This window comes from Eptatretus burgeri, chromosome 6 (genome assembly GCF_056783735.1).
Source record: "Eptatretus burgeri isolate ZD-2024b chromosome 6, Ebu_testis_v1, whole genome shotgun sequence".
In the NCBI taxonomy this organism is placed as follows: Eukaryota; Metazoa; Chordata; class Myxini; order Myxiniformes; family Myxinidae; genus Eptatretus; species Eptatretus burgeri.
In genome coordinates this window covers 54,240,754-54,254,057 of record NC_140966.1, presented here as the reverse complement: position 1 = coordinate 54,254,057, position 13,304 = coordinate 54,240,754, and the positions used below count along the sequence as shown (strand labels likewise).

General features: G+C 44.4%; 1 protein-coding gene across 3 annotated transcripts in view; it reads right to left on the bottom strand.

Annotated features, from left to right (window-relative positions):
- The window catches only part of NTAN1 (N-terminal asparagine amidase), a 74,002-nt gene that overhangs the window by 18,881 nt on the left and 41,817 nt on the right, over nucleotides 1–13,304 (bottom strand). For all 3 annotated transcript variants that reach the window (XM_085885107.1, XM_085885108.1, XM_085885109.1), the window contains one exon: nucleotides 2,397–2,510. In XM_085885107.1, coding sequence (XP_085741233.1) covers nucleotides 2,397–2,510 — 114 coding nt within the window. The remainder of the gene's footprint in view (nucleotides 1–2,396; nucleotides 2,511–13,304) is intronic.

The following is a 13,304-nucleotide window of genomic DNA, read 5'->3' as shown; positions in this document are numbered from 1 at the left end:
ACCACATGTTACATAATGGACATAATCGCATGTTACATAACGGACATAATCACATGTTAAGTAATGGACATAACTGCATGATTAATAATGGATATAAGCACATGTTAAACTGGAGGGGGAGCACTCAGGAGAGGGCAAAACCTCCGCCGCCAATACTGCTGGGTCACTCAAGTGAACCTTCTATCTTATTCATTAAATATGATGTAAACAGTGCTGATAGTTATAGTTCTTTTCTCCAACATTTTTTTTTGGGGGGGGGGGTTGGAAATCACTTAAAACATGTAAAAATGCAAAAAAAAATTCCTCCATTTTTTTGGGGGGGGTTGGAAAAGACAAAATATGTAGAAATGCAAAAAAAATTTTCTCTAACAATTTTTTTTGGGGGAGGGGGTAACAATTTTTTGGGGGTTGGAAATCACTTAAAATGTAGAAATAAAAAAAAATTCTCTAACAATTTTTTTTGGGGGGTAACAATTTTTTGGGGAGCAGTTGGAAATCACTTAAAACATGTCGAGATGCAAAAAAAATGTCTCCATTTTTTTGGGGGGGGGTAAAAAGAAATTTGGGGGGGGGTTGGAAATCACTTAAAATATGAAGAAATGCAAAAAAACAATTTTTTCTCTTACAATTTTTTTGGGGGGGTTGGAAATCACTTAAAACATGTAGAAATACAAAAAATAATCTCACTATTTTTTGGGGGGTGGGTAGCAATTTTTTTGGGGGGTTGGAAATCACTTAAAACATGTAGAAATGCAAAAAAAAAAAATTCTCTAACAATTTTTTTTGGGGGGTAACAATTTTTTGGGGCGGTTGGAAATCACTTAAAACATGTAGAAATAAAAAAAATTCTCTATTTTGGGGGGGGGTAAAAAAAATTGGGGGGGGGTTGGAAATAACTTAAAACATAGAAATGCAAAAATAAAATAAAAAATTTTCTCTAACAATTTTTTTTGGGGGGGGGGACCAAGTCCAAAATTTAATAGCATGATCCTTGGACCATACCTAACCCCCCCCCCACCAAGTTTCGTCGAAATCCGTCGAGCAGTTTTTCCGTAATACTGTTCACAAACAAACAAACAAACAGAAAGGGGTGAAAACAGTAACCTCAATCCATCTTCGAAGATGGCGGAGGTTAATAATGGACATAACCACATGTTAAATAATGGACTTAATCACATGTTAAGTAATGGACATAACCGCATGTTAAATAAAGGACATAACCACATGTTAAATAATGGACATAACCGCATGTTACATAACAGACATAATCACATGTTAAGTAATGGACATAACTGCATGTTTAATAATGGATATAAGCACATGTTAAACTGGAGTGGGCGCACTCAGGAGAGTGCAAAACCTCCGCTGCCAATACTGCTGGGTCACTCAAGTGAACCTTATATCTTATTCATTAAATATGATGTCAACAGTGCTGACAGTTATAGTTCTTTTCTCCATTTTTTTTTGGGGGGGGGGGGTTGGAAATCATTTAGAACATGTAGAAATGCAAAAAAAGAAATCGAAATTTTATTGAAAAAAAAGTTGCAAAAAATTTTTTTCTCTAAATATTTTTTGTAGGTGGGTGGGTTGGGAATCACTTAAAACATGTAGAAATGCGAAAAAAATTCTCTAACAATTTTTTTGGGGGGGGTTGGAAATCACTTAAAACATGTAGAAATGCAAAAAAAAAAAAATTTTCCCTAACAATTTTTTTTTTGGCGGGGGGGGGGACCAAGTCCAAAATCTAATTGCATGATCCTTAGACCATACCTAACCCCCCCCCCCCACCAAGTTTCGTCGAAATCCGTCGAGGAGTTTTTCCATAATACTGTTCACAAACAAACAAACAAACAGAAAGGGGTGAAAACAGTAACCTCCGATCTTCGATGGCGGAGGTTAACTATGCTCCTCTTAAAGCAATACTGTACGTGATTTTCAAAATGACGGACGGATGGTTTCCTTTTGCGTATGTGCCGTGTGTGCGTTTTCAGTGACTCGGTTCTGCTCACTGGACACTTTTAACCTGCCGTTGCTTGGGAGAAATCTGCATTTCAAATAGTCTTAAACATAATTTTCAGCATTTAGATGAAAAAGTTGTAATTTCAAGATGGTGAACCGCAATTGATTTGTCGTCAAGCCGATAAATTAAATAAATCGTCAAGCCTGCCATGTTTAACACAAGGCAATCTTTCAAAGTTCAAAGTCCACTCGCTAGCAGAGATGATCGGGGGAGGCTTGAGGACTTTTAGTCACATTTTACATCACACAGAATTCCTATGGGTCCCTGGTACTATTCAATGAAAAGCATGCTTGTAGGGCAACAAGTATGGATTTATGGAAATGGGAGGGGAACTCGATTTGCTAAGTTAGGATGGCAAACCAAAATGGTTTCTCACCTTCAGCAGGACACAATCTGGCTGACTCAGCCAGAAGATCACGTCCTTCGAAGATTCCCAGTGATATGGACCCACGTGCAATTCTCCGTTCTCAGCAGAGTATACATCTTCCATCTGCAGAGTTCAGTAACATGGTTAATGGTGGCTTAACAGGGACAGCAGTTGACATTTTTGAGGAAATTGATGCTGAATGTAAATGCAGACTAAATCAGTGAATCAATTACAATTTGAAAAGAAAACCGTTTCTGCTTGGTGTTGAATTATCGACCTTCCCGACAAATACATCGAGCTCGTTCCATTCCATCGTGGGAGAGAGGGAGAGGAGAGAAGTTGGAGAGAGGGAGAGGACAAGGGTGGGAGAGAGGGAGAGGAGAGGGGTGGGAGAGAGGGCGAGGAGAGGGGTGGGAGAGAGGGAGAGGAGAGGGGTTGGAGAGAGGGAGGGGAGAGGGGTTGTAGAGAGGGAGAGGAGAGGAAGAGAGGGAGAGGGGTGGAAGTGAGGGAGAGGGGTGGAAGAGAGGGAGAGGGTGGAAGAGAGGGAGAGGGGTGGAAGAGAGGGAGAGGGGTGGAAGAGAGGGAGAGGGGTGGAAGAGAGGGAGAGGGGTGGAAGAGAGGGAGAGGGGTGGAAGAGAGGGAGAGGGGTGGAAGAGAGGGAGAGGGGTGGAAGAGAGGGAGAGGGGTGGAAGAGAGGGAGAGGGGTGGAAGAGAGGGAGAGGGGTGTAAGAGAGGGAGAGGGGTGGAAGAGAGGGAGAGGAGTGGGAGAGAGGGAGAGGAGAGGTGTGGGAGAGAGGGAGAGGAGAGGGGTGGGAGAGAGGGAGAGGAGAGGGTGGGAGAGAGGGAGAGGAGAGAGTGGGAGAGAGGGAGAGGAGAGAGTGGGAGAGAGGGAGAGGAGAGGGGTTGGAGAGAGGGAGAGGAGTTGGAGAGGGAGAGGAGTTGGAGAGGGAGAGGAGAGAGGAGAGGGGTTGGAGAGAGGGAGAGGAGAGGGGTTGGAGAGAGGGAGAGGAGAGGAGAGGAGAGAGGGATGGGAGAGAGGGAGAGGGGTGGGAGAGAGGGAGAGGGGTGGGAGAGAGGGAGGACTCGGGCAGATGTGACGTCCAGTTTAGTGTTCATCGAGAGATGGCACACACATCGATTAATCAACCTGAGATGATTAATCAATTGATAATGATTAAAACCTCGGGAAGACAATTTATTGCTGGGTCAGGATTCTAACCCAAGCAAGAGAGCTTGGAGCAAGCGAGCATGCGTACCTCTCGGCTATCCTACCTTGATGTGGAGATTCATTGCTTTGTCACAACTGAAAGTAATCATCGAATTTTTTTTCATTTTTACTCTTTGTAATCATCTAATTTATTTTGCTTTCATAACTCTGGAGATGTTCCTACAAAGAACCCCGCTGTGGTATCGCCATTGAAGTTTGTAGAGATCGAAGCTCGAAGAGCGCATGCCAAGTGGATTAAGCACTCAAGCAAGCACTCCAACGAAACAGCTGAATAAACTTTTAAAAACGAAATGTTTAATTTTTTTATATGAATCAATCTATGTCGAAGTGATGGGTTGTATCATGAAATATCATACAAAAAGGGTAAAGGTCATGTAAATTAAATTTGCACATTTTCAGCGGGTGAGCCACCATTTGAGGCACCACACGACAATGTGGGGCTCAACACAGGTGAGTGGGGCCTGAACTTTTTTCAAGTCGATCAATATATTCAGTGACAGTGTGAATACTTTTGCCATGTCTGGCGATGCCTTGGAAACGAACAACCAAGCAGCTTGTAGAGCACTCACAAAGTGGCTTAAGCACTAAAGCAAGCACTCCAACAAAAGAATCGATTAGGAATGGCTGGCTTGGCAAGTGATTAGCGATTGCCAATCGGTCATATAAACACCACGCACATGTACCCAGAGACACCCGGAATGTCAAGCAATATCCGAATTGAACAAATGAACATTTTTTAGCAGTCGGGACTGCTGCTGAGGCCAATGAAGAAGTTTAAATTTTGAAATTTGGCTCAGATGAGAGATTTTTGAGGTTATGGAATGGATGGAAATTAAATAAAGCCAGGAATGCTGGCGCCTTAAGGGCATTTATAAGCTTTGCAAAGTATCCAGTGATTCGTCGGTATTTTGATGAGGCATTAAATACAATGAGTGAGGAAAGTGGAAAAAACAAACCGTCATTAAGAAACCATTACAAGTCGTTCCAAGTCGAGGCATTGTTGAGCAGGCCAAAAAAAAAAATGGCAAATTCAAACCACATTGAGGGACAGCGAGATGAATGAGGATAACACCTTAACAAAGGATAACTCCATAAGGCTGTTAATTATCATCAAAAGGGGTGTTTACATTAACCCAAACACCCAATCTTCACTCATGCACAACCTTAGAGTTCCTTTCATATGCATGCAAAGTTTCAGGCCGCGAGGTTTCATTGTTTTTGAATTATGGAGGACACACACACACACACACACACACACACACACACACACACACACACACACACACACACACACACACACACACACACACACACACACACACACACACACACACACACACACACACACACACACACACACACTTGCTCTCCCAAGTCACCAAAAAAGGCTCACATTTTCTTTACACGTCCGGAGACAAACCCCACCCAGACATAATCGCCGTCCAGACACATATGGAGATACGGGTCCGGAGACAAACTCCCGTCCAGACATAAGCATCGCCCAGATACATTCGGAGACAAACACCGCCCAGACATTAATACCGCCCGGATGCGTCCGGAGCCACGCTGTCCAGAAACAAACACCGCCCAGACGCGTCCGGAGACAAACTTCCGTCCAGACATAAACACTGCCTGGATACGTTCGGAGACAAACACCGCCAGGAGGCGTCCGGAGCTAACCTGTCCTGAGACAAACACCGTTCAGACAGGTCCGGAGACAAACCCCGCCCGGACATAACCGCCATCCAGACACATGTGGAGATACGCGGCCGGAGAAAAACTCCCGCCCAGACATAAACACCGCCCGGATACGTTCAGAGACAAACAGCACCCAGACATTATACCACCTGGACGTGGCGTCCGGAGACAAACTCCCATCCAGACAGAAAACGCCACCCGGATACGTTCAGAGACAAACACCACCCGGACGCGTCTGGAACCAAGCTGTCCGGAGACAAACAGCACTCAGACACGTCTGGAAACAAACTCCCATATGGACAAAAACACCGCACAGACACGTCTGGAAATAAACTCCCGTCCGGAGACAAACTCCCGTCCGGACACTTCCGGAGACAAATATTACCCGGACACGTTTGGAGACAAACCCTGCCCAATGTCCAGACATATATGGACATAAGGGACATTTTCACAAAAGTGGGTCAGGTAACGGTAAAGACTGTCCGAGAATTTTTATCAAGCATATATTGTCAGTGCAGAGGCCTTATGGTGATCCTGCGTTGCTGACATCATTTGAACATTTTTCTAGGCCTTATAAAGGGTTCAAGCACTATTTCGAGAATATCAAAGAAAGTTGATTTTTTTAGTTTGTTCTTTACCGTTACCTGACCCGCTTTTGTGAAAATGTCCCATAACCATCGTCCAGACATAACAACTGTTTGGATACAGAGAGAGAGAGAGAGAGAGAGAGAGAGAGAGAGAGAGAGAGAGAGAGAGAGAGAGAGAGAGAGAGAGAGAGAGAGAGAGAGAATAAAAAAAGAGAAAGGTGGGGTTAAGAAAGAGGATGATATTGTTGTGGTTGACGTAATTCGCAAACCACCATTCAGGTCCCGTAGGTGAGATATCTCTGTAAGTATATGTGTAGTTAGTCCAAACCCGTTGTTTAGAGGGAATAAATGTCATTCATTTGGGCTGCGACCCTTTTAGATAGCCGTTTTTCTTTTACTATCTTTATTTTGGACCAGCCGCCATTACTACCACCACAACCACCACCAACCACGTCTCAACAGCCATCACACAACAACCACCAACCGCAACGCCGCTTCACACCAACAGCCACGACCTTTACCGTCACATCTCGCCCTCGCAACCATCGCATCACCGCCATTCCCGCGCCGCTTGTGGGCACCGATACTGGACTCGTACAGGGCGCGCACCGAGCAGCGGGTGCAAAAACACCAGCCTTTCCGAAGAAATCGGATCAAAAACGATTCACGCCCACTTCTGTTCCGTCCTATCAGTGAGCATGGGGCGATTTGGCCCCGCCTCCAGGTGCGTCGGAGTATAATCGCTATATGCAGATTCGCGGATCAAAAAGCATTCACGCCCACTTTTCCTCTGTCCAATGGGGAGCCAGCCAGAGGTAAAGGGTCGAAGGTGAAGGAGCGAAGCCCCGGGGGTTATAAAGGGCCGCGTTCGCTCGCCGAAAAAGTAGTTGAGTTGGAAAGAGTCAGTCAAGGAGAGTTGAGAAGAGAAGAGTCAGAGAAAGCAGCTGGACGGAGCTGAGGAGAGTGGGAGAGTGGGAGAGTTGGAGAGGTGGCGGCGGCGAAGGCAGTCGAGAGGGCGCTCGTGTCAGAGTCGGGGAGCTTCGGAGAGGGGAGGCCGGTAACGCGACCGAGGTCGCGGTGGAGATGCTCGTCGCGGGACCCAAGCCAGCGAGATATCCTCATTCCCCCGAGCATCAACAACCCCCTCCTGTTTCCCCCCGCGCTGAGATAGTGTGAGAAGAGGGCCCCGTTCCCACCCCATTTCCAGGCAGTGCCAGCGAGGCCCGCGGAGTCGGGGCGCCACCGCCATTTTGCGGCTCATCACCAGACGGGTAGGCTCGACGCGGTCTCGGCCCTAGGCCCGTCTGCCCCCCCCTCATCGTTGAGGGTGGTCCCTTTTTCTTTTGCTTTGAGTATATGTGTTGTCGGCGCCGTCTGTGAAGTAAAACTGTATAAGTGTTGCCGTGTGCTCGGTAGTAGATCTGCAGTGTGTTTTTCTCTTTTACATTTGCTTTTTGTGCATTATTGTGGTGTTTCTTCTTTTACATTTGCTTTTGGTGTATAGTATAATTGTATATGTGTGCTATCCGTGTGCCATCGCGAAATAAATGTGCTTTATGTTGAACTGTTTTTCCCGTTTTGCTTCGTCTTTTCTTTCATTGAATCTCCATCTTACTTCACGTAAAGGGTTGGTAGTGGGCTAAATACGCCCGAGAATTAATCGGAACCGTCGAGGCCGACGATAACACCGCTCGGTTATCCCGATAGTACGGAACGGGTCGCTTAAAGTGGCCCGTGTCCGAAGTCGACCTGCGGCGAGGTGCGATCGCCCGGTCTGCCCTCCGTGTGGGTACTTAGGTAGGTCGAATTTGGCGAGCAACCCTATCCCACGCGGGGGGCCGATTGGCACGATCGTGGTGAGGCCGAAAGGCCCACCCATGACTAGTTCCCGGCGTTAGTCCGAGAGGGTCACGACGGGATTGTCCGTCCGGTGGGCGACGTGCCGCGATTCGAGTTACGTGGCCGTTCGCACGCCGGCGGGCGCGAATCCGCAACAATATGTTATGCTTAATGACCGAACACACACACACACACACACACACACACACACACACACACACACACACACACACACACACACACACACACACACACACACACACACACACAACAGAGTTTACGAGGTTCGTCTAAAAAGTAACGGGACTGAGCCTGCTGTGTGCTCCACTTACACAACTTGAATGAACGGGTTGCGTCACATTCTTTCGCAACATTCCAGCAATATATATGATTGGTGATGGTTGACTGCGCTCATTGTGTGATTTTTTACAGGTCTTGCTTTACACGTTGTCTAGCCTGAGTAGTCGCGCTATGAGTCGTGAGCAGAGAGCCAATCTGAAGTTTCTTGCCAAGCTTGGCAAAACACCTTCCGAATCCTTCGGAATGCTACAGAAAGTATACGGGGAAGAAACGATGTCATGTACATGTGCATTTGAATGGCACACGAGGTTCAAAGAGGGACGGGAGGAGGTTGAAGACGATCCACTGTCTGGAAAACCTTCAACGAGCAGAATGGCGGATAACATCGAGCGTGTGAAGCAGATGTAAATCAACCCTCAAGATGTAAATCAACCCTCAACAACCCTCAAGATGTAAATCCTGATGAAATAAAAGATGTTAATATATCAGGTGAAATGACATTTCGTTCAGTCGTAGTTAAGGATCATTTTAAAATTACCTTTTAACATAAAAAATGTAGTAGTTGAATCTGTGAATGAAAAAAAGTATATAGATAAAGATGGTAATGTTTTTTTCTACTAATGAAATACAAGTCATTATTTAACTGAAGATTATGACAGTGATGATAGTATCTCTGTTGGAACAGAAGACAGTTATGATACTGAGAGTTTGTGCTCAAACGATAGTTATGAAAGTAGTTTTATAGATGATTGTGAAAGCACCAATGAAAGTACCGAAGATGATACCAAAGATGAATTTTATTTGAAGTAAGGTTTTACTTTATAAATAGGAATAGTATACTAGATCTTGAGCCCCTTGAATTCCCTGCTTCTCCATGACAAATTTGAGGATTGTTCTGCATGTGATAGAGTGAGATTAAACACAGAGTCAAAAGCCTATAAGCAATGTATATTCTGTGATTATCTTCTAATTAATGAAAATAAAAAATATAAAAAGGAATATAATTATTTTAGATTTATACCAAAAATGAATTACTTTACAAGATTGATTAGAGAAATGAATATAAAGTATGAGGGTGATAACACACCTTTCCTAACAATGGAAGACACTGAACGTATTAGAGAAATGTTCAAAGGATTGTTGCTATATATTATTCACGATTGCCATTTTCAGGGAAATATCAACACAAGATATTGTATAAATAAAATAATGGATTATCTTGAAATTAAACCCGAACTTAGTATAAAATATAGTTTCCAAAAAAGCCAATAATAAATTAAACAACCTGTTTTCCAAATATATAAATGAATGATTTTTTACCCATTTGGGAAAATAAAATAACATTTAACAACCATAAAAATGTTCCAAATTCTTTAAGATGTCTCATAGTTGGTTCAAGCGGGTGTGGAAAAACCTGCTTACTTTTAAAGATGCTCCTTAGTCACAACTTTTTAGATTATGATAATTTAATAATTTGCACAAAGTCGAGTTTTCAACCTGAGTATCAACTACTCTCACAAGGTTTTAATGCTGGTCTTCAAAAAGAAGATATAATCGGTTTATTTAAACTTCAAAACAAACGAAATGATTACAACATTGAAGATATAATACAACTATTTTGTGATACACAGGGATATAAAAAGAAATCAAAACCGCAAACTTGTATTCTTAGTGATAATACGGATGATATTACCTTCTCCCCAAAATTTGGATAAATCAAAAAAGAACCTCGTTATCTTTGATGATTGTGTTATTGAGAGAAACCAAACGGTAATGGATAGCTACTACACAAGAGGGAGAAATTCTTTGTGTAATTGTATTTATCTTCGTCAATCATACTTTCAACTCCTTCGTCGCTCAATATAGTGGGGCGGCTTAGCCCAAATATTCAAAAGAATTGTGCATTTTGTGATACAAGCACCAAATTTGGCACAAATGTACATTAATATGTTGCGAACATTTTCAAATATTGGGCCACTTGAAATTCTCTTTATGTCCGTCATATTGGATTTCAAAATGGCCGCCACTTGAAATCTACATTTGCTATTATCTCTGGACGTAATGCAGCTATTGACTTGATTTTGGTATCTAAATGTATGTTTTTGGGGGCAAGGAATCCAATGGTACCATTTTCAAAATGAAAGGCCCAGTCAACAGGATCACAGGACACAAAACAAGAGCGAGCAATGTCGGCAGTTGTCTTCGCTGAACTCGTCCTCAACATTGAAGAAACCAGACAAGATGAGGAGACGGCACCAGTATTCAGATTGGCTGACCTTGTCCAGCTCTATCAGTCCAGAATGGAACAGCTAGGAGTCCAGCTCGACACGAGAGTCCACTCCACACGACTGAAACAGAGACTGTTGGCTCAGTTTCCTGACATGCGGGCACACACCAAGGGGAGAGACATCCTGATGGCATTTGAAGAAGATGTCTGTGCTGCTCTTGCCAAAGCCTGCGAGCGGGACAGTGATGGTGATGCAGTCCATCTTGCCCATGCTGCACAGATTGTTGCATTTCAACACACTGGAACCAACACTGGAGACGGCAAACAGCAGACAGACGTCATCATGATCAGACGCCAAGTGTACAGGCCTCATTTGTGAAAGATGTTTGCTCTCTCGTCGGTGTCATAGAGGAGATGGGCAACTCATTCGACGAGAAGAGTCAGGATGTAGTCAAACTGGACACAAAGGAGATCGCAGATCCTGCTGCTGTGGAGATCGTGATGAATGCCAAGAGGATTGGCCAAGAGCAGTTCGAGGCTTTCACCAGAGAGTGTCTGTTGGACAGAACAAAGGCAGTGGACGCACCCATTCCTCGTAACAAGCTGAAGGTGTTCAGCACTTCCACTCCAAGAAGCCAGAGCATAGGTCAGCAACAGCTCGCCTCCATCAAGAATGACCGTGAACTCTTCGTACGCCTGTACATTGGCTGCCAGATGAGGGATGGAAACCTTGAGGAGTTCTTTTGTCACGAGAATCAGGCATATCCCCCTGCATTGTCTGATGGTGGAAGCCTCTGCACTGGTACCAAGAGTGATCTCCTCACATGCTTGGAAGAAGTCTCCGACACAAAGACAGAGACTCCTGTCACGACCTGTATTGTGCTTGATGGAGCAGCCATCGTCCAGATGCTGAAGCTGGCTGCATCAAAGACCTTTGAAGAGTATGCACAACAGATCTTCATCCCATACATGTCCACGAAGCTGCAAACAGTGTCACGCCTGGATCTGGTCTGGGATACTTACCTTGCTGATTCACTGAAAGGTAGTACACGTGCAAAGCGGGGACAAGGTGTGCGTAGACGTGTGGTGGTTGCCGCAACCATACCAGGCAACTGGCAGAACTTCCTACGAGTGGACAGCAACAACACAGAGCTATTCAGGTTCCTCTCAGCAGCTCTCATGGAATGGTTTAACCAGGAGGACAAGCAACTCGTCATTACTGATGGAGAGGCAGTGCTCAGCAAGCCACTACTGCCAGATCTGACCTCACGCGCCCCATGTAACCATGAAGAAGCTGACAGTCGGATGTTGCTGCATGCATCTCACGCAGTCCAACATGGACACCATGCAATACTCATCCTGACTGTAGACACCGATGTTGTGGTGCTGGCAGTGTCCCTGGCACAGGAGTTGCAACCAGAAGACAAACTGTGGCTGGCATTCGGAACAGGCCAGAGTTTCCGATACCTAGCAGCACACGAAATAGCAGCTGGATTTGACGAGAGAAGGCTCGTGCACTGCCAATGTTCCACGCTCTAACTGGATGCGACACTGTGTCTAGTTTTCATAGACATGGCAAGAAGACTGCGTGGGCAGTCTGGATGGTACTGCCAGAACTCACTGAGGCACTGCTGCTGCTGTCCTCTGCACCTCGTGACATACCAGACGATGCAATGCGCATCATCGAGAGGTTCGTGATCCTGTTGTATGATCGAACCAGCAAATGCACAGACATTGACAAGGCCAGGAGGAAACTCTTCACAAGGAATAACAATGTGCAGCTCATCCCTCCAACGAAGGCAGCTCTGGAGGAACATGTCAAGAGGGCAGTGTATCAAGGTGGACATGTCTGGGGTCAGATACTGCTGCCAGCACCAGAGCTCCCTCCACCAACCAACTGGGGTTGGTCAAGGACTGGAGAAGGACAGTACACACCTTACTGGACCAGCCTAACTGAGGCAGCTCACAGCTGCATTGAGCTGGTTTCTTGCAAGTGCAAGAAAGGGTGTGTGAGGTGCTGCAAGTGCAAAAAGGCTGCCCTTCAATGCACAGCCATCTGTGTGTGTGAAGGGGACTGCACATGACGATGAGTCAACAACATACGTGTACTTGTGGCAATGCTGAACTTGTTAACATGACACTGTTTATGTACACGTATCTTCAGTACCGGTATATACCTAGCCTCAGATACCAGTACACCATGTAGCATGTCAGTATTATACCTAAGACATTTACAGAACTAAGACATTCTTTTTAAAGTATTGTGATGAATCCAATATTTGCCAAGATAATTTCCAAATAAAATTATATAACAGACTGCGATAGATAATATTAAGTTGAAAATGGTACCATTGGATTCCTTGCCCCCAAAAACATACATTTAGATACCAGAATCAAGTCAATAGCTGCATTACGTCCAGAGATAATAGCAAATGTAGATTTCAAGTGGCGGCCATTTTGAAATCCAATATGGCGGACATAAAGAGAGAATTTCAAGTGGCCCAATATCTGAAAATGTTCGCAACATATTAATGTACATTTGTGCCAAATTTGGTGCTTGTATCACAAAATGCACAACAGGTTTGCTATGCTGCTACACTAATAAGAAACAATGCTAATACTTTTATTTTATTCAAGTTAAATTCAATAGATATAAACAATTTTTTGACAGACAATTGTTCTACATTATGTAGTAAAACGGAATTTGGAGATTATATGAAGCACTTGACTGAAAAATATAAATATATTGTTGTGAAACAAGATGTGATATAAAGGAAAATATTGTTACGAATTTGGAGGCTTACTGCACTCAGCATTCAGGTCCTTTTCGAAGAGTTATATCGGTAAGTATGTGTTTCTAGTTAGGGTTCCGTCCCTAATCTAATGGGAATTAAATGTTCATGCGCTGCGGAGTTATTTTGATAGTCAGGGTTTTCTTTTACATTTTTACATCTCTTACAACAACAACACCAGCGGCACCGTCGCCTCGATTACCGACGCCATAGCGCACGTGTTTCTGGCTGCAGACGTGGGTGGGA